Consider the following 26,632-nt stretch of genomic DNA (forward strand, 5'->3'; position numbering starts at 1 on the left):
GGAGTTCCCTTTTTCCCTTGGGTGATGTGAGGGTCTAAGGGCAGAGGGATGTCGTAAACTGTACAGCCCACTGAGGCAAACCATGTTTTGTGATAATGGGCTCTACAAATAAAACCAACTTGACTAGACTTGACTTGACACGTCAGAGGCAGCATGTCCCCGCTTCCTATTCAGCACGGTCCGCCGGAAGTGGTTGAAGACGAACCGGCCCTTTAACAGAGGTGCTGACGTCATGGCGCACAACAGGAGCCGCCGCGATGACGTCACCCGGAAGAGCGCCGATGTTGACAGAGCGGCACTCAGATGTCAGGATGTCAAAAAGCTTTGTTGTCAGTTCTGCGAAACGGTATTCCACCATCTTCAAAGGCGGCCGGCAATCGGGAGACCTCGCTGGAGTATGGTGACGCCGCGCTCCAGCGCACATCGCTCGACGGCAAGCCGCCGAGCCGGAAGAGTCGAGACAACGACGGGAGGCCGCCACCATCCTCCGTGGTGATGGAGTAGGAGATCCACGGCGGCGCAGGGCTGCACGGGGGCGACCGCGTCCTCTTCTTTCCGTTGAGGGTGGCGGACCAGGAGATGCAGAGGAACCATTGGCCGAGCCGTACATCTGGATGGTGAGCAGAGAGGAGCCAGGTGGAACACGGACCAAGAAGGGAACTGAGGGGCCGGCAGCCGGTTGCACTGCCGAGGTCGGGGTTTCCGGCACGGACGCGACAGAGAAGTTGTCGGCGTCGGACCCTGAGGATGCCTGCATGGCCAGATGGAGACGGTGAGGGCCATCATCACGGCTTCGACCGAACAGGTCGTCATCCGACGGGGACAGAGAGACAGAATCTATAATAGGGGTGAGTGAGCGAACCGCAGTCGGCCGAGAGCGAAACGCTACGTGGTGTGTCAGTACGTGCTCGTGCAGAATAACGAGAACGAAAGGGGGAGATCGGGTTAGGAGGATATTTAAGCCGGAAGAGGCGCAGTTGAGGTGCGGTAGAGGTGTGGTCCTGCTCCTGAAACTCTGCTATATAGCTTCACTGGTTCATCAGATTTTGAGATTTAGTGGCTGCTGCATCAATTTGTGTCACTTCACCATGTAAATTCTCCTATCCACTAACTGCAACTATCCACGACAGGATAGTTGTAGTGTAGGGGCACGCAGTGAAGACGACAGTATAAAAACAGGAATTTCATGTTTTCATTTCTACATGTTAATGGGTCGTTGTTTACTCAATAATTTTTTCAAGCATTCAAAACATACAAGGTACAAGGTAGAATTCAATGAGATTACAATTTGTCCTTGATCCTGATACATGAAAAAAAGGGAAAATTCCATCCAGTTGTGGCATGTTGCTGCTGATGGCATCATACAATTCCTACAGTGAATTTTTTGAATTTGCATTAGAGTCCTGTGTCCTGTCGGCTCTGAACAAGGTCCACCCATCCAGTGCAACAGCTTGAACCAGGATGTAGGGGTTAACCATGTCTCTGTGAAGATGTGCGTAGAGCAGTCTCTGATCTCCCGCTGCTGAGTGAGCCTCAATCGCATCTCATCCACTTTATTCTCCTGTGACCGGACATTAGCCAGAAGAAGGTTTGGTAGAAGAGCAGCTTTTGGTCCAAGTCGGGTCAGCCTCGCCCTCATGCCGGCTCTCCTCTCTCTCTTCATCAAGTGCTTTTGGTTTTGTTTCTCCCCTCTGGTCTGACTCGACGTATGCTGTTAGTGGAGATCAACTCGCAGTCTGCTGATGTCAGTCCAAACCCCACACAACATTTTCCGATGTTGATAAGTGCTTCTCTATTAAAAGTCGCACTTCAACAGAAGGGACCATGGAGTCAAAAATAATAAATATATAAATAAATAAATAAATAAATAAGTAGCAAGGATTTGAGGAGCTACAGGCTGCTGCATCTACACGCTGCTGTCCTCATAGCATACTGTATGTATGTAACATTTGTTCAGGTTTTTTTCTCACTTTTGTTTGCGAAACATGAAAGAAAGTAACTAAATAATTGTTTATAAAATATTTTAAAAATTGGCAGTTATTTCATTAAGGGGAAGTGTTAAATGTATTCTCTGAATAGGCAACGTATCTCATGAGATACAAACTATAATTTGGGAAACTAAAGGTCATATTTTGAAAAAAAAAAAAAATCATCAAATTTTGTTATTTTAGCCTAAATAGAGTTGTGAAGTAATGAGTCCTAAAACGTGGAAGTCCGTTAGCATATTTGCTCTTCCAGTTCCCTTGTCTTAAAGTCTATGGGTTTTTTGAATGGGTTTTCGGTAAAATGCCTTAAATAAAGTCTGTGTTTAAAACAGGCTTAAGATATTTAGACATTTTGTTCTGCAACATAAAATACGTCCATAAAAACCCAATTTTTGAACTTTAGGGTTTTACTCGTCTTAAAAAAAAGCAGTTGCTAACAAGTGGCTAAATCGGACTACAATGTTTCTCGGGGACGTTGGATGTCATTACACCGGACACAGACACTAGTTTAACCCACTTGTCCGCCCTTACAGCTGTACAGAGTTGCGCTCGAACTTGTTTATAATATTTTTCAATTGTGTTTTAATGTGTTTTACTGTGGTTGTAGTTGTGACGTTTAAGTTGTGCAACTACGATGTACTTGGTTTATAGCCTAAAAATAGCTTTTTGCTTCTGGTGATTTCATTTACGCTTCAAAACACAAAAAAGTGGTGTTCATGTGTGAAGATTATAATGTTAAACAAAACATGTAAGTCTCATAAACTTGTGTTTGTCACAGAGCTTATTTTTGGCAATAATCGAAAATCCCACTCAAAAATCCCATAAGGTCTCTATACATTAGAAATTAGGAATAGAAATTTTAAAAATATTTTTATAAATATTTTTCCCAAATAATTATATGTGCCTGCCCATTTAAGGGTTAAGGAGAGTATGGTCATGCCATTCACACTTAGAGCTTTCATAGCACATTAAAAGGGAATCTTTTAGGTGTGACAACCGACCCCGTTCTCCCCTAATCAATCAATTAACTCAAATAATTGACATATCACCATAATAGCACTATTATTATCATTTAGGTTGTATGCAAGTATATTGTTGTAAGACTGATGATGCTCTCTGGAGGTTTGGCCAATACACCTTTAAGCAACTGGGACTGCTGCAGGTGTGTGTGTGTGTGTGTGTGTGTGTGTGCGCGAGAGAGAGAGAGAGATTGAAAGAGAGAGAGTCATTAGCTGTGGCGGCACGTTGCACTCTGCAGCACTTGCGCACGCCTTTTACGCTCCGCTCACCTCTCCGCGTAGTAAAGCCTCTCCACTCCGTCACTAGCAGCCGGACCGTGAGTCTGAGGGCCGTCGGCGAGGCTCGACACCGGCACCGAGACACACGAACACGGTATCGAAAACCAACCCCCTCCCCTCCCCTCCCCTCCTCCTCCTCTGGCTGTTGTTGCGCTTCTTGCTGCTGCAGCGTCCAAGTTCAGGTGAGCCTCGTCACCGGCACAACAAGTCCTCTCTCCGGTAACCGAGCGGGATGCTGGCACCTTCCCGTTAAATGGGATGTTCTAAATGGGCCGCGCAGGATGTGAAGCGTCGCTAGAAGAAGCAGGAGGATGGCGAAACCAGGCTTGTCTGCGGCGGTGCTGCTGCTCCTGCTGGGCTTCCTCTCGGTGTCCTCCGTTCGAGCCGGTGAGATTTACCACAGGTTGACGGGCGGGCATCATGGGTAAACAAGGAATGATCGAACAGCACATGCCGCTGTGTAGTGTTGGTGTGTTTGGACCCGAGCTGGCTGATGGGATGCATGTAGTACATGGTAGTGCAGTGCATCGGTTCAGGAGAAGCATCTGACATGACACATTGTTATGGATGTGTCAGCATCCACGTTTGCAGCGGCTAGGCAGGAGCACTAAGCTCTGTGATGGTAAATGACTGATACAAGTTAGTCTCACAGTGGATCAAGACTGAGGCTAATATGATGCTGAATATGCAAGTTTTCCTCCCCAGTTTGGAGAATATTTCTAGTAATAAGTGTCATTTTGAAAAGATTAGATTATCTTTGTTGTATAAGAAAGTTGGAGATTTTTAAGAGAGATACTCTGGCAAATGTGCACTTCAATCGTCTAACCTATTTTGGCAGGCAAAAATGTCAAACTGCTTGTCTCATAAAGCCAGGCAATATGGAGAAAATCAAATATGCACTTCATTTAAGAATATAAGGTGTTTTAACTCCACCAAAGAATAGATAAACGTTAGCGGGAATACAATTAGTTGATTGTCAGTAAATGAGTCTGAACTAATTTTGATTAGCAATTAATCATCAAAGCCTTTTTTTTCATGCAAAAATGCCAAACATATGCTCATAGGTTTAGGGTATATGAAGAAAATAAAATATCACAATATTTTTGACAAAATACCTCAACATCAGTATTGCAATGATATTGTAGAACTGACCATTAGTGTTTTTTTGTTTGTTTGTTTTTTACAAAATATTTACACAATGAGATTTTTCATAAAAACTGTAAAAAATGCACTTTATTTAAGAAAATGAGATGTTAAACTCTACCAAATGAGTTGGTAAGTTAAAGATGAGACAATAAGTTGATTCATTGATTGTGAGAAAATAAGTCTGTACTAACTGTGATAATCCATTAATCGTAGGAGCCATTTTTAATGCAAAAAATGCCAAACATTTGCTGGTTCCAGCTAAAGCTGGGCAATATGGAGAAAATTAAATAGTGAGATATTTTCAACCAAATATCTCAATATTGTTACAATGATATTGCAGGTTTTACTATTGGTGCTTTTACAAAATGCAGTGAGATTTTTGCGAAAAATGGCAAATGTACACTTGCACAAGTGAAACAATTAGTTTAATAGGTCATTGTCAAATGATTATTCTGTGATACTATTGATCACTGATTAATTGTCTTAACCATTTTTATGAAAAAAAATGCCAAACATTTGTTGATTCCAGCATGGAGAAAATGACATATCAAGATATTTTCGACAAAATACCTCAATATCGATATTGCAGTAGTATTGTAGAGTTGCCTATTGGTGCTTTTTTTTTTTTTTTTTTTTTTTTTTTTTTTACACAATATTTACATGTGAGATTTTTGCAGAAAACTGGCAAATATGCACCTAATTTGACAAAATAAGATGTTAAAACTCTACCATAAAGTAGAAAAGTATTAGAGGTGAAACAATTTGATTGTTGATTGTCAGAAAATTTGTTTGCACTAATTTTGATAATTGATTAATCATATGGCATCTTTAATGTAGAAATGCCAAACATTTGTCGGTTCCAGCTAGAGCTGGGTGGTATGGAGAAAATTCAATATCCCAATTTTTTTGACAAAATACCTTAAAAAAATCAACATTGTGGTGATATTATAGAGTTGCTGATTAGTATTTTTTCTGAGATTCTGATATTTTTGCTGAAATCATAGCAAATATGCTCTTAATTTAGGAAATACTACATTAAAACACCATCAAAGAATAGCAAGGCGTTTGAGGATTAGCTGATTGTTAGAAAATTAATCTCTAGTGTTGATCATTGACTAACCGTTTGAGCCAAAATGTGACGATATTGTGGGGTTAACTATTCAAATTACACAAATAATTAAATAATTTTTTTTTTTTTAGAAATAATCATCCGTAATGACGCAAATATAATGACTAAGTGGGTAAATGCAAATAATGGAACACCTAGAAACATCTGGTGAGTCCAGAAAATTACAGAGTTTTACTGTAATGCAGCCTTTAAAAGACAACACATACAATATTAAAATACCCAAAATTTAAGACTATATATTTAGTCACACATTATGATATCTATATATTATCAATATATTGCCCAGCTCTAGTTCCAGTCACATGAACATGAAGTTTTGCTCTTTTCTATGTGATAATTAAGTGAATATTATTGGCTTTTGGACTGCTGGTTGGACAGAACAAGGCATTCAGAGATGTTACCTTCTCAATCAAAGATAATAATCAATAGATTACTGTGATCAAAAGTGAAAATAGTTGTTAATTTCAACCCTAAAGTGTGTTGCTTTGCCGGAAAATCATCAGCCTCAACATCCATCAATGTATAAAACATTATTAGATGAAATAAGGATGAGGTACATTTCTATTCTTAGCCCTACGTAAAGCACAGATCTAATCATGGTATATTATGCATGTTGGATATAGTGCCTCATCTATCTTTTACGGTGTTGCATATTTCTAACCTGCAGCGGCTTATGTTCAAGAAGAACATTCATCTAGAGCGTAAGATCTTGGTTACATTGCGTACTGATGATAAGCTGAGAGATGACAGATAGTCCTTTGAAAAGCCGAAATCCTGGCGATAAGATCATGTGGGATTTATCTCAGCCTCCAGAGATTTGATATTTGGCTTCCCGAGGCTGGAGATGAATGTAGTTTTAAGAGGGAGTTTTGTGATTCTGCAGCCAGCTTTTAGCTCTTTGGCAGCAAACAGCTTAAGAATGGATGGGAATCCCTCTCTGCTATTGTATTGTTTCTGTGGGTGTGTGTGAGTGTCAGTGCTGGGAGATAAACAGTGGATAAACAGCTAGTCAAACAGGGAGTATTAGCAATGTATCACACACACGTACTTGGGCACACACCATCTAGTCTGCATCAACAAACACACACGGAGCCGCTGGGAGCCAATGAGAGGGTTTGGCCCCCACCGAAAAATTAATTTCACCAGCGCTCCAGTTTTCACTGCTGCATTGTGGTGATTGTGTTAGCATTGAACGTCCAGAGAAACACAGACACACATGGCATTACATTCTCCTCTCTGTAATGCCATGTTTTGACTCTGCGAACAAAGCAACATGTCCAATATTTGCAGAGGTGTGACGACGCGACAATCTAATTTGCAGAAAGTGACAAGACTCCCTGGAATCTGAGGGGTAAACAGGGAGAAGGAAAAAGCAGTGCTGCATCATAGGATCACACAAACAAACATACTTTCAAACGGAGTGAAGAAGGTAACACTTGGACATGAGAGCATACAGAGCAGCAAAGGACTGAGACAAGAGTGTAACTTACAATGTAGTAGCCCCTCGCAAATGTAAGGTAGCATTCACACTCACTCTGCTCAACTCAACATACTCAGGTATTGTGTCAGGTATTGGTTTCTTACAGTGGAAGCAGAACTACGATCCCAGGGTCCTAAGTTCCAAAATGTAATATTTTGTCTCCAGAAACTAACCCTCCTACTGTGTTCAGGTCAAATTTGACCCGTTTCAGATAAAATATTACACAAATAATCTAACCTGACCCTAAAACTATTCCCTTATCTCAACCTATTTGGAAATGACAATGGTCTTCTTCTCTTTCAGTTGGTTAATTAATTGGTTGACTAAATCTCATTAATTTTAATTTAGGGCTGAAATACATTTGGGACAATAGCCTGTAAAAAATAATGGATATAACTACAGTGACGTCACCCATTGGTTTGAATAGGGCTAGGCGATATGGCTTTAAAATAATATTGCAAAATTTTAAGGCTATATTGCAATACACGATTTATATTTCTCAATATTTTTAAATGTCCTTTCAACTAATGTTAAATACTAAAATACAAAATTATTGAATGAACTGCAGTAACAATAAAATATACAAAATAGCTACTGTCAAATAATAAAGTTGAATACACTACTGTTATAATAACATTTAACAAAATACCACGATAAGGAAGTTGAAAAAATACTTTTAGAATGAAATTTTAAAAAGTATTGTTTTAATTAAATAACTCAAAACAGGACCCATGGTGCTTTTAATTTTAAGGACCTGGCTCGTAGCAAAGTTTACTGAGGTATCAATGTCCCTTTTGATTTAAAATTGAAACTATAACTAGAATAAGGGGAAAAACAAAATAAATATATTGTATAAAAGGAGATCGTTGTACTCTCCGTTACCACAGAAGGAATGTAGAGAGCCACAATGAGCAGATACCTACAATACTAAACCCACCACTTTGAAAGGGTTTCCATGGCACATTTTTTGCACTTAACAGTATGAATGTAACAATTTTGTTGACACAATTTAATTTAGACTTATTGTAGTAGCTGAGCTGAAAATATCCAAGATGAAATATGATATCTTGCCAAAATTCATGCCATATGCATGAACACAAAATTTATTAATTATATTAATTAATAATTATCAAAAATGAAGAATGAAAGGCACGCAAAACACACCAAACAGTCCATAAGGTTTAACTGTGGGGAAACTGAAGGATAGTTGCATTGCTCAGCAACAATTAGCTACACACACGGGACTCACATGCACTAACATGCACGCATGGCCAGACTGTATGCCAAAAGAAACACACACAGAGTAACTTCATTGTCTGCTCAGGACATAATTACTACACTTTATATTCACAAAACTAGTAGTTGTTAAATTAATGCTCTGAAAGTCATAAAGAGCTTTTTTCAGACATGCGACTCACCTAGAGAGGAAGGTTAAAACTAGGAGAGGCATGTGGTCTTTAACCCTTTGAAACCTGGAGCCAGACCACTTTTCTTGTGCCTTTCACAGGTATCTAAAACGCTGAACCCTGAACAAATCGGTGTGATTTCATTCAAAAACATGGAAAAAAAAGGCAAAGAGCAACTTGGCAAGAAATGTTCCACGAATTACAAGAAATTATGATTATTTAATAAGAAAAAAAAAATGTCTTGGGAAAAACTAAAAAAGCTAGGGAAAAACTATATTTGTAATTATCATAATTACAGATTTTGTTACCGAATTTTTGTAAATCTTTTAGCACTTTTTCCAAGTAATTTACTTGGGTTTTTTCCCATTTCTTTTTCTGTTTCTTGTTTCTTGTTTTGTTTTTTGTTGGGTTTATTTTTTATAATTTTCGGGTCATTTTCTTGTACTTTTTACTAATTTCTTGCTTATTTTTAGGTCATTTCTTCTTGCACCGCTTGTTCATATTTTTGAAAGAAATTAGGTTTCAAAGGGTTAACCAGCAATAACAAAGAAAGGCCATTTTGGAATGAAATGCGTATTGTTCATTTTTTTTCCCCAGATTTTTTGACTTAACTGGAATTTGTAAATTCCAGAGTGTTTGTCGTGTCATAGTAAAACAAAACCCCAGTCACTTTATGCTATTAATCTCTATGAACACTCATGTAGGGCTTTCAGTGTTTGGTTGTCTGAACATATATTACCAGAGAGTGAGCGTTCGGCTGCCAGGCTAAAGGTGACTAAAGGTGAGGGATGTGGGCCTACCTTTTGCCGTGCTGTCTCAGCCTTTTTATTTGTAGACATTAAAACACACAGATAGTAACAGAAAACAAAACTTCATGGGGAAAAAAACAAAAGTCCGCCATCTGTCCTCTTCACAGCACCAAGAAAACATCTCATCTCAACTAGGGCTCCACACCTGATCTAAATTGTCTCTCTTAATTGCTTCTGCCCGCCCCCTTACACACTCACAGGGTCTACCCCAAGATAAGCCCAAGCCACCTCACCTGACAGCCATGCAGGACAGCCAAAAAAGACAGTGTGCTGTGACAGTAGCGCAGAATAAAGTGCACATTTCAGTGCTAATCCTGCTTGTGAGAATGTGTGTGTGCTCATGAGCAGGCACGTGTGTCCTAATACAATGTCAAGGTCTTACTTGGACGTTGCTTTACAAGTCAGGCTCATGGGAAATACAGCCCTGGCTCTGATCTCAGAAGACCTTGAGTTAAGCTCAAACACAACAACACAAACTCTCACACACACACACCTCTTAACAGTGTGTTTTTTTTCACTCTGTGCTCCTTTTACAGTTAAAGATGGAAGACAGTTAAGCAAGACTTTAATTTAATCCATAATAGTTATTCTCCTGATCAACAAACATTGAATTCTGGGAGGTGAGTTTTGTTTTTGTTTTTTTCAGCCTAAATATTAAAATCAATTGGCAGTACGACCAAGGGAAAACATCCTCATGAGTCACACTTTAATGAGATGTGTGTGGGAGAGAGAAGAGCGAGGAGAGAGAAGGTAAAGATAGGAAATTCTGTGTGTGTGTGTGTGTGTGTGTGTGTGTGTGTGTGTGTGTGTGTGTGTGTGTGAGAAAAACCGTGACAGAGATAGATGAGGAAGAGAGCCTTTCAAGTGAAACAGAGAGACTTGTGTGGTTAATTAGGCCTGGTATTAATGAAAGCCGAAAGATTAATCTGTAGGAGGAGAAGAGGAGGTTTTAGGGAGGGCGGGGCAAGAGAGTGAGAGGAGCAAGAGTTCAAAGAGAGAGTGATGGAGGGGTGAAGATGGGTGTTCAGGTGTACATAAAAGGCTTCATGCAGCAACATTCTCTGAAATTTCTCTCATATTTTCTCTTAAATTTCTAAGAGAAGTCAACTCCAGATGCACCAAATGTTCTTAACCATCCAAATCTTCTCTGAACAGGTGTGCTGAGTGATTAATCTCACTGATCATAAGTCACCTGTTAGCTCAGGTAACGCCCCCTAAACAGATATAAGAGCAGGTTTTGTGCCATGTGCAAAGACTCTGGCACATGATCAAGACTGGAGCAATGAAATCACAAAAGGCCGTAAGAACTTCTGCTGAGTGAAACTGATGTTGACATACTGTTTAATACACAAAGTCAATGTTATATGGGGAAATATAATTAAGTATTAAAAGTAAAAACGTTTTCATAAATTTAATAAATCAAAATAATTAAAATAATTAAAGGAAAAGCAGCAAGTCCTCATATTTGCAGTTAATATGAGAAGCTGGAACCATGAAATGTTTTTTTGCATGAGAAATGACTTCTGCCATAAAAGAAAGCATTGACAATTAATCAGCAAATGGTTTCAGTTACACTTGTATAATTTCATATTTTTGGTTTGTGTGAAAAAAAAAAAAATTGTAAAGTAGTTTTCTAATAATAGTGGTGGAGTAAAAAATACATTATTTCCCTCTAAAGTATAGTGGAGAAGAAGAAGAAATTGGCATGAGATTAAAATACACAAGTAATGTAAAAGTAACCTCAGATGTGTACTTTAATACAGTACTTGAGTAAATGTACTTAGCCGGATGATATATTTTGTCATATGACACTGCCCTTGTCAATACTAGTTTGACTACAAACAGTCTTTGAATGGAAACCAGAACACTTCGGATACTAAATTCTTGTTTTGTTGACTGTCTGAGAAAGTACCGGAAGTAAACAAGTCGCCATTACTGCAGTGGTATCTCCCTCTCTCATGCGCGTGTTTGAATGCAAGCTTTACTGAGAAGTGTTAATTTCTGCATCATCATAACATTGTAACACTATTGTTTAATACTGTATCTACTGCTGTCACTGTCAGCAGGCGGCAGTCAATTGTCACCGCAGTAACGGCGGCACCGCTAGATGGCAGAACACATAAATTGGTTGCTGGATTCGTCTATAGATTCTGCAGATATACAGATATCTGTGTTTAGAGATTAATGCTGATGTGACTTTTTAAATGACGAAGGTTGTGAATAATAAGGCTGGTCTGGACCGTAAGGATTGGTTGATTGAAAAATAGTTTATCTAAATCCCACATAGGATCCAGGCTTTTATTGTGACTGAAATTTATATTATTTACACAATTCGATATCACGTAGAGGCTACACACAGGAAGGTTTTACTTTTTTATTGTTTTTCTTAGCCAGTATATTACACTGCACAGCTCTGGGATAATAAAGGCGTTGTATTAATAAGATAATAAAATGCATTTTAACAACCTTAACAACTAACTATACTTTATCTCTGGCCTACATGATTCAAGTAACATTTAATAAAATAATTGCTTTACACATTTATATTAAGTTTGTTGTGGCTTGTTTTTTATTTGGTGATAAAAAAAACTGTTGCATCTATATTACAATGAATTGTGGGTAATCGGTGAAGTCATGTGAAGTCTGCATTCTTAGTGGACTCTCTGGAAGTCTGCAGAAAATCTGCTTTAGGCCCCTTGTGGAGTGAATGAATTGTGGATTTGGCGGTCCCAGACTTCCTCAGAACGCATCTGCAAAGTCTACATGTCTGAAAGTGCGGTGAAGTCTGGACATTTGGATTCAGCCAGAGAAATCTCTGTTGAATTGACCACTGAAATTACACTGGTCAAAACAACTGTTAAAAATTAAAGGTAGCCTCAGTCTGAGTCTAAGCCCAGACCATCTGGGGCTGAGGTCAAGGTGAGTGCACACACAATTTGTTTTAAATACTGTTTTGATACGTTATGGTTAGCTCATAAAAGACTGACTTGCATTTAGGAATTCTGTGTTCATGTTTTTTTAATGTTTACTCAAAAAATGTAACTTATATTTGGCTTTAGTCAGTCTGCATAACAATAATATTGTAAACAATCCCTTTTTTAATGCTATCAGTTTTGCGCTGTGAGTTTAAAAGTTCATTATTTTCCTTAGAAATATTAGTAAAACAAAATAATATCATATAGCAAAAAAAAAAAAAAAAAGAAACATTGGTGAATCCCCAAAATCAATGGGTACCAACAAAATAAGAACAAATTCTGGATACAAGCAAAAATAAGAGAAGATTTGTTTGTATATCATTTGTTGTATGAGGCCCATTGTTGCATCTATTGTATGTGTTTAAACATGTAGCAGCAGCATATTAATGACCTGTCTCTCTGTTTGTGTGTGTGTGTGTGTGTGTGTGTGTGTGTGTGTTTGTCAGACACTCTGCTGTCAGCTCCACTCAATGTGACCATCAGAGACATTGAGGTAAACTCTGCTGTGGTCACATGGGAGATCTTGGAGGGGGACCCTGTCATTGGATTCGCCATCACCCAACAGGTATCTCTGTGTGTGTCATCCCTCATGTGAGTGTGTGAGGAGTAAAAGTGCAACTCTGGACAATATGTGGATCTGAGGGTTTTCAGAGAGACAAGAAGCACAGAAACTGCAAGAGGCCAATCTGCCAGACAATATAAAAGCAACAGTAAGTTAGTTGCAGTTTGGTAAGATACTTTAAGACCTCTAGCGAATCATTGCAGCAATTATCATAACCCTTTTAAACCTGGGCAAATTGATATGGTTTCTGTAAAAAATATGGGAAAAAGGCAATAACGAACATAGGAAGAAATGACCCAAAATTAGCAGGAAATTGGGAAAAAAGAGTACACAAAAATCACCTAAAAATTGGCACAGACAAACACAAAAAAAAACATTAAAAGAGAAGAGACAATGACCTAGAAAAAAACTAATTAAAGATTATAAAAATTCTGTAAAATATTTTTAAATATATTTTTTATAAATATAGTCCTCTGAACATTCTCCCTTGCCTTTTAAAAATAATTTTCTTGCAATCTGGGGGACGTTTCTTGCCAAGGTGCTCATTGCCTTTTTCCCCATATCTTTTTAAGAAATTAAACCAATGGCTTATGGTTCAAAGGTTTAAATACTTATAGAAGTTGTATGAACGCAGTTTAAAAAAAGTGTTGTTGATCCAGATTTCACAGGGTTAATTATATCACTCCTTTCCTTTTTCATAATTTCATGAAATCTGAAAACACAAAAAGGAGGCATAGCTTATCAATTTAGTGGGACTTACACTTTCACTTCTACAATACCATTGTTTTTTACATCCATTGCAAATATATGTCCATAAATCAGCTTCCTGACAGTTGGATATACATTCATGAGTGCACTGCAAAGAGGATCTGGCAATAGTTAATTCAACATGCTTAGAGTTCTGCCTATGCTCCAAAATGTATACATATATTGACTGAAGAATCAGGGCTTAAGTATAAGAAGAATATAACGCACTGAGTCCATGGCAACATTATATTTCTGCTTACATTCCCCAAAGCGTTAAGGGTACTGGGGTTCCCAAACCGTATTTAATTGTAGAGTTGCGCACAGTTTTTTGCTTCACCTAGTGCTTCTTTGCCCTGCTGCCGCCCTCTCTCTGTTTACTCTGAGTATACTGCTGCAGAGTGTGTAAGATCCACACCGGTGAGAATCCATCTGCACACACAGTGACAGGGCTAAGTCTAAGCAACACACGGCTAATGTTACCTAATATGTCCTATCAGGCTTAACGACAGAGTGGACCTGTTTCTGTGTCAATGTGACTTTCTTGGGAGTGTTCGGCTCTGTAGGATGTTTGCAGCAGCTGTTCTGTTAGCTTGAGTAACCGGGCAAATGTTGAACTGACTGGTAGGAGAGCGGCTTAGAAGACAGTCCTTCAGCGCTGCATCTAACCAATGTTACGGCAGCAACAAAAGTTCCCTAGATTTTCCTGTTAACTTTGAATTTATGGTTTAATTTGTAAATTGAAACCTGGTTGTTCAAGACAATAAATTAATTTCAAATTTCACTTTTTTTCTGTTGTCAGCAGATTTACATTCATGTAGTTGTTGGGCTTTTTTGTAGTAAGTAAGTATTCTATAATAATTAGGTAGTACTTGAATAAGGAAGTCACTTAAAATGCCCATCCCTACCAAGAATGCCCCATCAAATTAGGGGTAGGGGGTTGGCCCTATGCTCTTATTCCACAAAGAGGAAAGGACACATGAAATTCAAGTTTTGATAAGTAAAATATTTGCAGCCAAATATATGTACACACACTTTCAGATCCTTTTCAAATATACACTTTGTCTCCATGCAGTTAAGAAAGGTTAAGAAATTCTCTTCTTTAATTGCCCGGTAAATTAAAAATCCCCTAAGGAGATTTACTCTTGATCTAGCAGGAACCAATTGACCTGAGCAAGCAGTCCTAGCTGGATAATAATGTACATTTCAAGTCGAGCGTACATGGCCAGAGAAGCACTGTGTTTCTTTAAGCTTAATTACATTGCAGGACAAACCCCTGGAGGCTTTATTTCTGCTTTTTCCCAACTGTTAACCAAGAGAGACGTGTTTGCATTTGCAACATATCAGCCCTAACCAGAGGGCAGCTCACTGAATTTTCTTAAGAGGGATAGTCAGTGGGAAAGTCTGACTTTGCCACTAGAAATTTGCATTCGATACAACATGCATTGAAGGAAGAGTGTTTTTTTTATGTTGTCTTGAAGGAGTAAGGTGAAGCTGAACCTGCTATTTAAAGGGATCCAGGGTTTTGGATTGCAGATATTGCTTTGTGCCAATAATATATTTTTTATGTCAAAGAAATCAAGGGTATTAGTTGGTTCTCCCAGAATTCTGTTCCTTGCATGTCAGAAAAACTTCTGAATCATTTATAATCACACCTGAGGTAATCTGTGGTTACTAAGTATCACAAGGTGGTCTGATGCATCAGTTTAACCCTGACCTGTGACTCCTCTGCTGAGGTGGTGCCAAAGCAAAGAGACTTTTCCTGCAGGGATCAATAAGGTATCACATTACATCGAGTCTTCTGCCCCTGATTTCTCTCCCTCTGCCCTTCTGTTCCTCGCCTTTCTGCAGAAAAAGGATGTACGCATGCTGAGGTTCATCCAGGAAGTCAACACCACCACGCGCTCCTGTGCATTGTGGGATCTGGATGAGGACACGGAGTACATTGTTCACGTTCAGAGCATCAGCATGGGAGGAAGCAGCCCACCCAGCGAGCCAGTCCTCTTCAGAACGCCCAAAGAGTCGGAGAAAATGGCATCCAAGAGCCCAGGTGAGGAATGATGACACATTATTTTCCATTTTGACTTGGTTATCAGGGTATGTATCTGTGTTTTCATGTCACAGTGCTGACAATAGCTGAGGGCAAAGGCATTTTGTTTTCCGTCTGTAAATCCTTACATCCGCCTGTCAAGCTCATTCTTGTAAAAGCAATAAATCAACAACACCTTGAGGGAATTTCTTCAAATTTATCACAAATGTCCACCTGGACTCAAGGATGAACAAATTAGATATTGGTGGTCATAGGTCAAAGGTCAAGGTCAGTGTGACCTTGTCTGTCTCATTCTTGTGAATGCGATATCTAATACCTTGAGGAAATGTTTTCAAATTTGGCAGAAACATCTGAGTGGACTCAAAGATGAACTGATTAGATTATGATGGTCAAGGTAACTGTGACCTTGCATTCATCTCAAGAACACCTTGAGAAAATTCCTTCAAAACTGACACAAACATTCACTTGGAGTAAATAATGAGCTGATTAGAATTTGGTGTTTAAAGGTCAAGGTCATTCTAGTGAATGCAATATCTGAAGTTAACCTTGAGAGGATTTCCTCAAATTTGGCACAAACATCCAGTTGGACTCAAGAATGAACTGATTAGAATCTCGTGGTCTAGGGTCATTGGTCAAGGTCACAGAGACTTCATACAACATGTTTTTGGCCATAATTTGAGAATTCATACGCTCAAATTTCACACAAATGTTTAATAGGATATTATGATGAAGTCTGACATTTTACATACAAGAGGTCAAAGGTCTCCCAATCAGTCCTTTGACTGTTCACAATTGCGCATGCGTCAGCGTTTGTTTCTACCTGTCAGAGGCTGTCTCAAGATTTGACTTTATACCCAGTTTTTATCGAGCCTTCGGCAATATCTCTCTAAAACTCGCAGTGATATCGACTGTTTTAGCCACTTCTTTTTACTGGGAAATGGATTCAGACGTGGATTTTAACTGATTCTAAGGACTTTTCATCTGCTGGTGAATTCACGGAAGAGCGAAAGGACAGGCCGCTGAGTGCCATTCTACACTTCCCGGCAAACTTGTTGTAACATTGCTCTTTTATCGTTCACTGGATTCTTTAAACTTGTTGTTTTAAGATCAGGCTGTTTTATGAGCTACTTCCCGGCTAACATCAGCCATAATGTTGGTGTGTATGGACTGTGACTGTACCGTGAAATATTCACAGTTAACAGTAGACATCCAGCGCCTGAAGATAGAGCCCTGAAAAAAGGATCAGCTGATTAAAAGCTTTGTCTCTGTCACTGTAGCTCAGTCAAAGCACCTACACTCGCTCCTTCTGTCAGGCTGTCCCCGTTGCCCTATCGCCTCCGTCCCCAGTGTCACCGATGGTGTCCGCTTCTGCGTCCACACTTCCCTGGCTGGCGTCTTTGCACGCCGTCACTGCACTGGAGAACCCAGCCGACGAGGAGAGTGGCTATCCTCCTGCACAGGATCTTGGTGCCCAGGCACTGGGCACCGGGCACCGCCACCACCAATGCCGTATGGCATGATTGCCTCACTACCAGCGCCGGAGAGCAGCAAGACAGCTCGGCTCTCGGCCCCGGCTCGCAGCTCCACACCAAAGCTGTCTGTGTCCTGGACCGAAGTGGTGCACCATGGCCTTTACCTCTCCAACCGCTTCACATCTCTGGTAGATGAAGCCCTGGAGTGATGTCCCAGCAGCCCTGGCTTCTGTGGCTCCTCCCGTCACTGCCGTGTCTCCCTCACCTGAGGTCAGTGCTAGACGCAATTCAACCTTGAGGAGGAACTGTTGTTGAATCCTGCAGGAGCCCCCTCGCCGATGGAGCACATCTGCACAGACCCTCCAGCCACAACCACCATCTTCGCACGCGAGGGCTGCGGACCACTTGCTGTCCCATCCAGCAACCCCCCCCACCACCACCACCACACTGATCATCGATGAGGAAAACAGGAAACCAGGAAACATCATCACTATCACTCACTGTTTCCCCAGTGCCACTGTCCCCACCATCCTGGATAAACTCACTTACTGCCCACTCTCCCAGCCTCCGTTTTTAGAATCATTGTCCATGTGGGGACAAATGACACAGCGCGCCAGGAGTCTGAGCACACCAAACACAAACATTTTAACCTTCTCTTGATGTTTTAAAAACTGTGGGAAAACCATTTTAAATCTGGCCCCATCCCGACCTTCGGTTGCGGTGCAGAACGTTTTAGCAGATTGATATATCTTAATGCATGGCTCTCTTATATCTCCAGATCGCACAACATGTATTTTATTGATAATTTTGACCTGTTCTGGGATTGCCCCTTATTCTTTCAAAGTGATGGTATACTCTCCAACAACCGCGGCAGTTAGATGCTGTCAGCGAATCTGCAGTTCAACTCATCCCATGTGACTGACTGTTCACCCATCAATCACACACCCATGGACACACCCCGGTTCAGCCCTCCTCCTCTATACAACAATCTCTTTATTCTGGTTCCTTCAAGAGCACCCCCTGCAGGACTCTCTTAGTCATTCTACACCAGACCACACTCTCATCAACCCAGCGATGTTGAAGCACCACCACCTCCCATTCTCTCTGCACCCCATCTTTCTGTCCCACACAGATCTGGTCCACCAACGTCTTTAACCACCATCATCTCCCTCTGTAAATCCACTCTTACTCGCTCAATAGCTCGTCCCTCAGGTGTCAATCATAATAATCTAATCCAAGTCTGCGACAACTTTCATCCCCTGTTCCTCATTCTGTCTAGCCCTGTAAGTTTTGCCCTTCTTAATATTAGGTTCCTAAACAATAAATCTTTTATTTGTCATGATTACATTAATTTTAATAAATTAGACTTTTTAATCATCGTTTTTAAATGCACCCCAGTTTTTCAGAGTTCTTGTACGTCTTTTAAACACCTTGGTTTTATAATAAATTCTAAAGACCCTATTTTAATTCGAATAATATACCGACCACCCAGGGCAAATGGTATTTTTATTCAAGAGTTTGCTGACTTTTTATCCTATTTTTTATCAAAGCACGATAAAATTCTTATTTTAGGTGATTTTAACATACATGTCTGCTGTCCTTCTCAGATCTTTGTCACTGATTTTATAGATATTCTGGAATCTTAATTTTACTCAGCTATACATGAACCAACTCATTCTAAAGGTCACACCCTTGTCCTAGTTCTATACACTGGTCTCAGCCCCAACAATTTCATGACTAAGGATATCTGTGTGTCAGATCACAAGGCGGTTTTATTCAGTTTGGTTTTAACCCAGTGTCATTTTAATCCTACTTCACCCATACACCGTCGTATTTTGAACTCTATGTCTGCTAACAAATTTTTTGATATTTTTAGTGCTGACTCTTTAACTGCTTTTAACACAGAGGAGGTGGTCTCCTTTTCTAACCACACCCGTCAGACTGTTGCTGTTGCACCATATAAATAAATTTGAAAAAAAAAATACCACTCCCCAACCATGGTTAAATGAATTCACACAAAAATTAAAGAGATACTCTAGGAAAATGGTGATAAAATGGAAAAAGACAGGTCTAACTGTATTTTATGATATCTTGAAAGATCCAATGAAAAAATATCAAAAGGCTGTTAAAGATGCAAGAGCCTCATTCTTTTCTGACTTAATTTTATCAAATCATTCCAACCTCAGAATTTTATTTAAAGTAATTGAAACAGTCACCCCCCCGAATGCCTCTTCGGAAAGTTTTTTAATAGCAGGGCTTTGGATATAACGCAACAAATCAACCCCCCATACCGTATTTTACATGCCAATAGGGACGTTTTTAATACTTTTAACAATTGTAGACTAGTTTCTTTATCCATTTTATCCAAAATCATTTCCCAAATGAAATCAATCACGTGCAGCCTTGATTTTATTCCCACTAAGTTTCTTAAAGAGGTTTTTAACACAGTCAGGCCCAGTATTTTATCGATTATTAATAGTTCCCTAGTGAAGGGCATTTTCCTTTCTTCTTTTAGGCATGCAGTGGTCCAACCTCTCATAAACCCAGCTTTGATCCCTCTGTTTTTAGCAATTTTAGGCCAATTTCTGAACTCCTGTTTTCATCAAAAGTTTTAGAAAAAGTAGTTTCTACCCAGCTTTTAGCTTTTATGTGTCACAACAACATATTTGAGAGGTTTCCATCTGGTTTTAGAGCTCTACATAGCACTGAAACTGCCCTCCTCAAGGTTACAAATGATAGGGGAGGGCTCAATTTTAATTCTTTTAGATCTAAGTGCAGCTTTCGACACGGTAGACCACAGTATTTTAATCAATCGTCCAGAAAGTTGGGTTGGCATTAAAGATACTGCACTTGGTTGGATTTACTCTTATCTTTTAGCAAGAACCTACTTGGACACTATAGGTAATCACTCCTCCTCTTCTCCTCACATTACCTGTGGTGTGCCGCAAGGTTCGATTTTAGGCCCAAAATTTTACATGCTCCCACTTGGCAAAATAATCCAGAATCACAATGTTTCCTTTCATTGCTACGCAGACGACACACAGATATACCTCCTGCTGAGACCCGATGACCCAAGAAGCCTACCTGCTGTCTTAGACTGCCTCAACAATGTCAACTGTTGAATGGCTCAAACCTGCAACTCAATAATGAAAGACAGAAGTCATATTGTTCTCACCCCCAAACCCTTCCAACCACATTATTAATGCCCTTGGTCCCCTTTCCACAAATCTGAAGCCCACCACCAGAAACCTCGGAGTAACATTTGACTCACACCTGACCTTTCAGCCACATGTCAGAAACATTGTTCAGTCCTGCTTCCTCCAGTTACGATTGAGCTCCAGAATCAAACCACCACTTTCACAGTCAAACTTAGAAAAAGTTATTCATACATTCATCTTTTCCAGACTTGATTATTGTAACTCCCTTTTCTCAGGTATTAATCACAAATCACTCTTCCGCCTCCAACTAGTTCAGAATGCAGCAGCTAGGCTTCTCACAGGTTTTAACAGACGACATCATATCACTTCAATCCTTGCTTCCCTCCAATGGCTTCCTGTATGTTTTAGAATTGATTTTAAGATTTTACTGATTGTTTTTAAAGCTCATTTGGGCCTGGCACCAATTTATGTATCCTTATGAGCCAGTTTGCAGCCTTAGATCCTTGGGTTGGGCCCTTCTGGTCATTACAAAGTCGAGGCTTAAAACTAAGGGTGACCATGCTTTTGCCATCAGGGCCCCTTGGCTTTGGAACAACCTGCCCGAGGAGATAACATTTGCAGATTCAGGGACTTCTTTTAAATCACTTCTTAAAACACATTTTTATAGAATTGCTTTTATGTGATGTCATCTATTTTAATGTTATCTTAATTCTGTTTTATCTTAACTTAATTCTTTTTAAATTGGTTTATTTAATTCATCTACTTATTTAGTTATTTATTTATTTAATTAATTTATTTAATTTATTTTCCTATTTTTTTTTATCATTTATTTCATTTATTTTTATTCTGCCCTGGCAATGTATAAGTCTATTATAAGTACTATTAATTCTGTGTTTACACTCTTCAAACAGCATTAATTCATACCGGGATGGGTTGCTGTTGTTATTTCTGTTTTGTAATTGTTTCTCTCGTTTGTCTGGCTTTAGTTTGGTATTACTTTATATGCTTTTTTGTCATGTTACTTATGCGTGAAACTCCTTTCACTTCTTCTTTGCCTTGTTTGTCAAAGCACATCGTAAACTCTGTTTTTAAAGGTGCTTTATAAATAAAGTTATTATTTATTATAAAGGCCAACTGTAACATAATAATGTTCTGCAGGACGTTTGGTCAGATACTGGATTGGTGACACTAATTTTGGGTGTCCACCTTATAACTGTGCTGATTGTGTAGATAGTCTGTGCTTATGGAGGGAGGTTGTACATGAAGCATCCATGTTTTCACAGACATGGATGTAAACTGTGAATGCAACTTCACTGATGTGTGGAGGCAAACAACCACGTGGCCGTGTTTCTCTTTGATCATTAAAATGATTTACTCAAAATCGACACACATCTAGGCGTAAAATGGATTTTAAAACACAATTTATAGCACAAAAAGTCATTGGTTTGTTTTGTTTTGTTTCTGTGAGGAACACTGGCACTTAATAAGCTGCTCAGTTGTCCCCAAATTCTATCTTCACTTTATTGGAGGCTTTTCCTAAGCCGTCATTGTTGCAAGAGAGACTCTGTTCCATAGGGACATGAAATCTGTGCAAAAACCCTTAAAGTGATAAACGTCTTTGCAAAAAATGCATGCATTTTTCGTGGAAATGGTTAAACCCTAAAAATGAAAAATAACCTGACTAGCCAGTGTGAGCCTTCATTCCTACACTGCACATGTTACAAACAGGCACAGGCAGGAAGATGATTACAATTCAATACATGCAGTAGCACAAAAACATTTGTATTGAAAAGCACACAGAAACAGCAGCAATCATGCATTAACACAGGAGCACTCAGAGTAAACAAACATTCTGCTTCCCAGTTTTTCCTCATTGACACACACAAATCTACACACACACATTCACACCTACACATACAGGTACAGGCATACACAGATTTTAATAGCAGCTTTTAGCTAGAGGCAGTTACAGCTCAGAACTGTTTTATTCATGTTTTTTATACTTCATCACGGCAAAGAATACGGTTATTTGACAATTTATTACAAATAAAAAGCAGAAATTGCTGTCTTTGTGAGAGCCCCCACCCCACCTCCCATACAATATATTGTTCTAATTCCTCAATGCAGAGGCTGCTGTTATCTGGAGCGGCTTGCAGTACTTCCAATTTTATCGCGTCCGACCCAGTTACAGCGCCGAGAGCAGCAGCTTCAGAGGGACACAGAAAAATGCTAAAGGCTCATCAGCAGCAAGGTGATAAGAAAACAGGGGACATTAGGGCAGTGTATTCCATAGAGGCACCCCTGTGTGGGGGCCTGTCGAGGGTGGGGGTGGGGGGACTGTTAACACATGGACAAGTCATTTTGTCTCTTTTAGTCTCATGTAGACAAATCTATAATCTATCTCCACAGTGACGTGTCAGTGCTAGAGAATGGTCTGGAAACACGCATTATCATTCTGGTATAGAGTGTTGCAGGGAGTTTTTCTGTAGGCGGACACAGGAGTTAGCGTCCCCCTGGTTCCCTCGTCAAAAAGCTTATAGGATATTACTGCAGAAAATAAGCTCTGTTTATGGGTTAAGGTTTATGATACTAACATATTTTGTTCAGGAAGATAATCCTCACAAGTAACCACCACTTTTAGGATTTCTGAAGCGTAAATGCAATCGCCACAAGTAAAAAGCTAATGTTAGGCTATAAACATGATAGATTAATGAAGCGACCTAACCCACACAGACCAGGGGCCCAAAGCCTCATGGTCCCCTTTTGGTCCTTAACTACAAAATGTCACCAAGAGGCATATACCAACAGGGAGCAGACTCAAAAAAGCTGCTAAGAGACACAATAACAGGGCATCCAAAAAGCAAAACAATCACAAAGGGATACAAAATTACTAGAAAGAGGCAGAAAACAAGAGCAGGATGTTTAAAAAAGAGATGCAAAACAACTAGGGCGGTCAAATGATTACTTTTTAAAATCACGATTAATTGTTGACTTAAATAGTCAAGTCAGGATTAATTGCATTTTTTATGGCATGTTTACAATTCCGTGTTTTTTTAGCATTTCAAAATAGATTTTTAGTCCATATTAACCAGGGAATGCAGGTCTTACTAGATTGTAGTGGGGATTGAATGACAGCATATGTTGACTGATGTTGGCTGGTCTGCAGTCAGTTTGCACCAATTTAGCAGCGCTGTAGTTAATGTCCTTGATGTAGTTTCATCCACAGGTCTGTGGAGATTCATGCTTGTAAAGAGTGTTTTGCCATCTTTAATGATGCAGTTGCCCACTGACATTAGTCTGATTAGCTGCATCTGTGCGCTCAGGTTCTACGGGAGAGCAATTTCAAGACTGTTTAGGGACCCCAATATGCAGAAATATTTAAATACAACGGGTGAAATCACATTTATATTGCATTCAAAAAACGGTATGATTTTTGCCCAAAACTGCATGGGACGAGCACTATAATATATATATAATATATATAAGTCTGCATGTTTTGCTCCTATGATAGGAAAGTAGGGCCTTCTGCATGTCTTTGCCCATGAGCCCACTGTCGACCATTGTTAAGACTCAGGTACACTTGATGAGGGTCCATAGGGATTGTAACTTTAAGTGCAACCAATGAATTTTTATGCTGAGCAGGACCAGTCTGGAATCTCTGATGTCTCTCAAGTGATACTTTTCAACGCACCTGCATCTGAGATATTTGGATGTGTGAATATCTCCCTTTAAACAAATATTTTGTTTTTTATAATAAGTGGATTTAATTCTTCCATATGACTTCTACACATAGACTGCTGATCAAGCCATTCATGAGTCAAGTTAAGTTTAAGTTAAGAAATCATCTTTAACCCTCCAATCTCTTCCTATAGCCTCATGCATGCTGCTTCAGCGTGAAGAGAAATCTAAAGCTTTCCAGGCCTGCAGTGTCTTTAACGGTTGCTTTACTATGATTGGATAGTTGTTTTTCTGGGTTAAGTGACCGGTCAGCTGCTAATTGTTATAGCCAACACAACTGTGGAACAATGTGTAAGCAGAACATAAAACTTTAGTGTCTACCATCTGACTAATTCTTGAAACAAATAATTTACTAGAGGCAAAAATAAAACATTTCTCATGTGGCTGCTGTCTTTGATTGTGCCAAGAACAATATGATTTCAAGAGTCGATACCAGACAGAAATATTTGTTACCATAGCTATAATTTGCAGTGTATGTGAGGTCATGTGACGTTGCTGTTTAGCAGAACAATTTGTCTTGATGTTGAGGGGCTGACTCGTTTTGTTTGCTCCGACTTTGATGGAAGATCCCTGTGTGCACACTGTGTGTGTGTATGTGTGTTTATGGAAGCATTCATTAGCTGTCCTGATTAAATCTCCCAGCCATTACGGCTCTCCTCCCCTTCTAAGCGGGTATTAATCAGCCTGACACCGTTTAGTATCTGCAGGCGCAATGCAACACAACACAACACACAACCTGTCTGTGTTTCTGTCTGTTTATCTCCCTTTATATCTGTCTGGAGCTCCTATCCAATAACAGCCAAACATTGCAAAAATGTTTAAATCACTGAAGTTTTCATAATATAGTAAAATATTTGATGGGAACTGTTGAGGTGATGTTGGCTATTATGTTATACAAGGAGCTGCAGAACCTGCAGTTGTGTAAATCTATCTCCAACAGCAGTAAAACATTACAGACTCCTTGCTGTTGAGACTGTTTCAACCTTTCATTTATCTCTGACAGCGGTGCAGCAGCAGCCTGCCTCCAGTACTCACATACTGCACTGTATGGAAAATTCCCAGTACAACCACATTGTTTTGTTCTTCCCAGTACAGCTGCAGCAGCCTTATTCTTCTAAACCAGTGGGTCTCAACCAGGGGTCCAGAAGCAAATTTACAAATCCTATGATGGTGAATGGAATGGTCCACGTTACTCTGCGTTACTCTGAATCTGATTGGCTTACCCTGACATTCTTACCTAACCCTAATTAAACTTGAATGGTATCACAGTGTACCAGAGGATTTAGAAATCCCAATGGTATTTTTTTGTTTTTTAAAAAATATCATCATAAATGCAAGCGGCCCTCTTTCTATTTAACTCATTGTATGTAGTGCACAGCAATTACTATCATAGCTCAATCTCTACTGGTGGAACAGGCAGCTCAGCTCAAAGACTCCGCAACACCTAGTGGTGGAGGGAGAAGTTAGAGCGTTGTAAACAGCAGGTGGCCAGTAGGCAGAGAGAGACTGTGGGGAATAACTGCATGTTTTTGACATCTAACTTGGTGAATTAAGGATTTGTATCAACCAACCTGAGGCTGGTGATTGTTGGGACAGTGGATTTACAAACTAGATTACTAGTAAGAGTAAGCAAGATGGTCTGGGTGAATTTTATTTTGTTTCTGTCGAGTTTGAAGTGTGTTTTATGATGAGTTAACAAGGTAATAAGTTGCATCAGCCTTCCATAACACACTAACATCATAAGCCATATGCGCTAGTGAAGTTTCAGGAAGGTATGAAATATTACATAAAGATTACATACCAGTCAAACCTAACCAATCCCATTCTTGCCTAAACCTAACCTATCCAGCCAATTAAGGCAAAAGTACTAGCTAATAGGGAAAGAAAGACAGGTCATTGTCTTTTGCTGTCCGGGGATTCACAGATTTGCATCAAGGCAGCCTGTTCTCTCTCTCAACCCGTCAAATTCCTCTTTATCTTATCTTTAGCAGTGGTTTGCAAAGCTGTCAGCATACTGTGCTAGAAAGTCCCCATAGGGTGAAAGAAAGCATTTAGGTAAAAGTGCTGTATGCAAATGAATACTCTCATTAACTGAAGCACTAACCTAAAGCATTGGTAGTTAATGCTTTAGGTTATTGGGTCAGTCCGACTACCAACCCAAAGCATTTGTATTTGACGGCATGGTAATTAGACTCAACAATTAACCATCTTTCTCCAGAGTTACAAACAGCACCTACTTTAATTACTATATTTACAAAGGTTGGTTGCATTTCAGCATGCTGAACTGCCAACCCTGTTAAATACACACTGCTCGACTCCTCCACACCACAGACTATATGGCTGCTGCAGCTGAGGGCCAATCACATGTCACATTAAATCTAACAATGTTTGCAGTGATTTGCTGTGAACAAAACAATAAAACTTAGAAAAAGAGGGAGATGACTGGTTGTTCTGTTGGCAATAATGAAATGTAGTACAAAAACTGGGCACTCATTGAAAACAGAAATTAAAAGGATAAACAGGAAGGAAATCCAGGCACTCCAAAAATGTGAAAAATGTGAAAAACCAGGAGGGATTACATTAAATTACATTACATTAATTTTGACCACCACTGCTCTTTAACAGGGCTTATAAAACATTCAAAATAGGTATAGCCCCACCTAAAACCAAACAATGAAAC

General features: G+C 39.6%; 1 protein-coding gene across 1 annotated transcript in view; it reads left to right on the plus strand.

Moving 5' to 3' along the window:
* Nucleotides 1-3,594: 3,594 nt before the first annotated feature.
* fndc5b (fibronectin type III domain containing 5b) overlaps nt 3,595-26,632 on the plus strand; it is a 29,988-nt gene continuing 6,950 nt past the window's right edge. The window contains exons 1-3 of the mRNA XM_042506637.1: nt 3,595-3,670; nt 12,675-12,793; nt 15,386-15,584. Of these exons, the coding sequence (XP_042362571.1) occupies nt 3,595-3,670; nt 12,675-12,793; nt 15,386-15,584 (394 nt within the window). The remainder of the gene's footprint in view (nt 3,671-12,674; nt 12,794-15,385; nt 15,585-26,632) is intronic.

Source organism: Plectropomus leopardus, chromosome 18 (genome assembly GCF_008729295.1).
Source record: "Plectropomus leopardus isolate mb chromosome 18, YSFRI_Pleo_2.0, whole genome shotgun sequence".
Lineage (NCBI taxonomy): Eukaryota > Metazoa > Chordata > Actinopteri > Perciformes > Serranidae > Plectropomus > Plectropomus leopardus.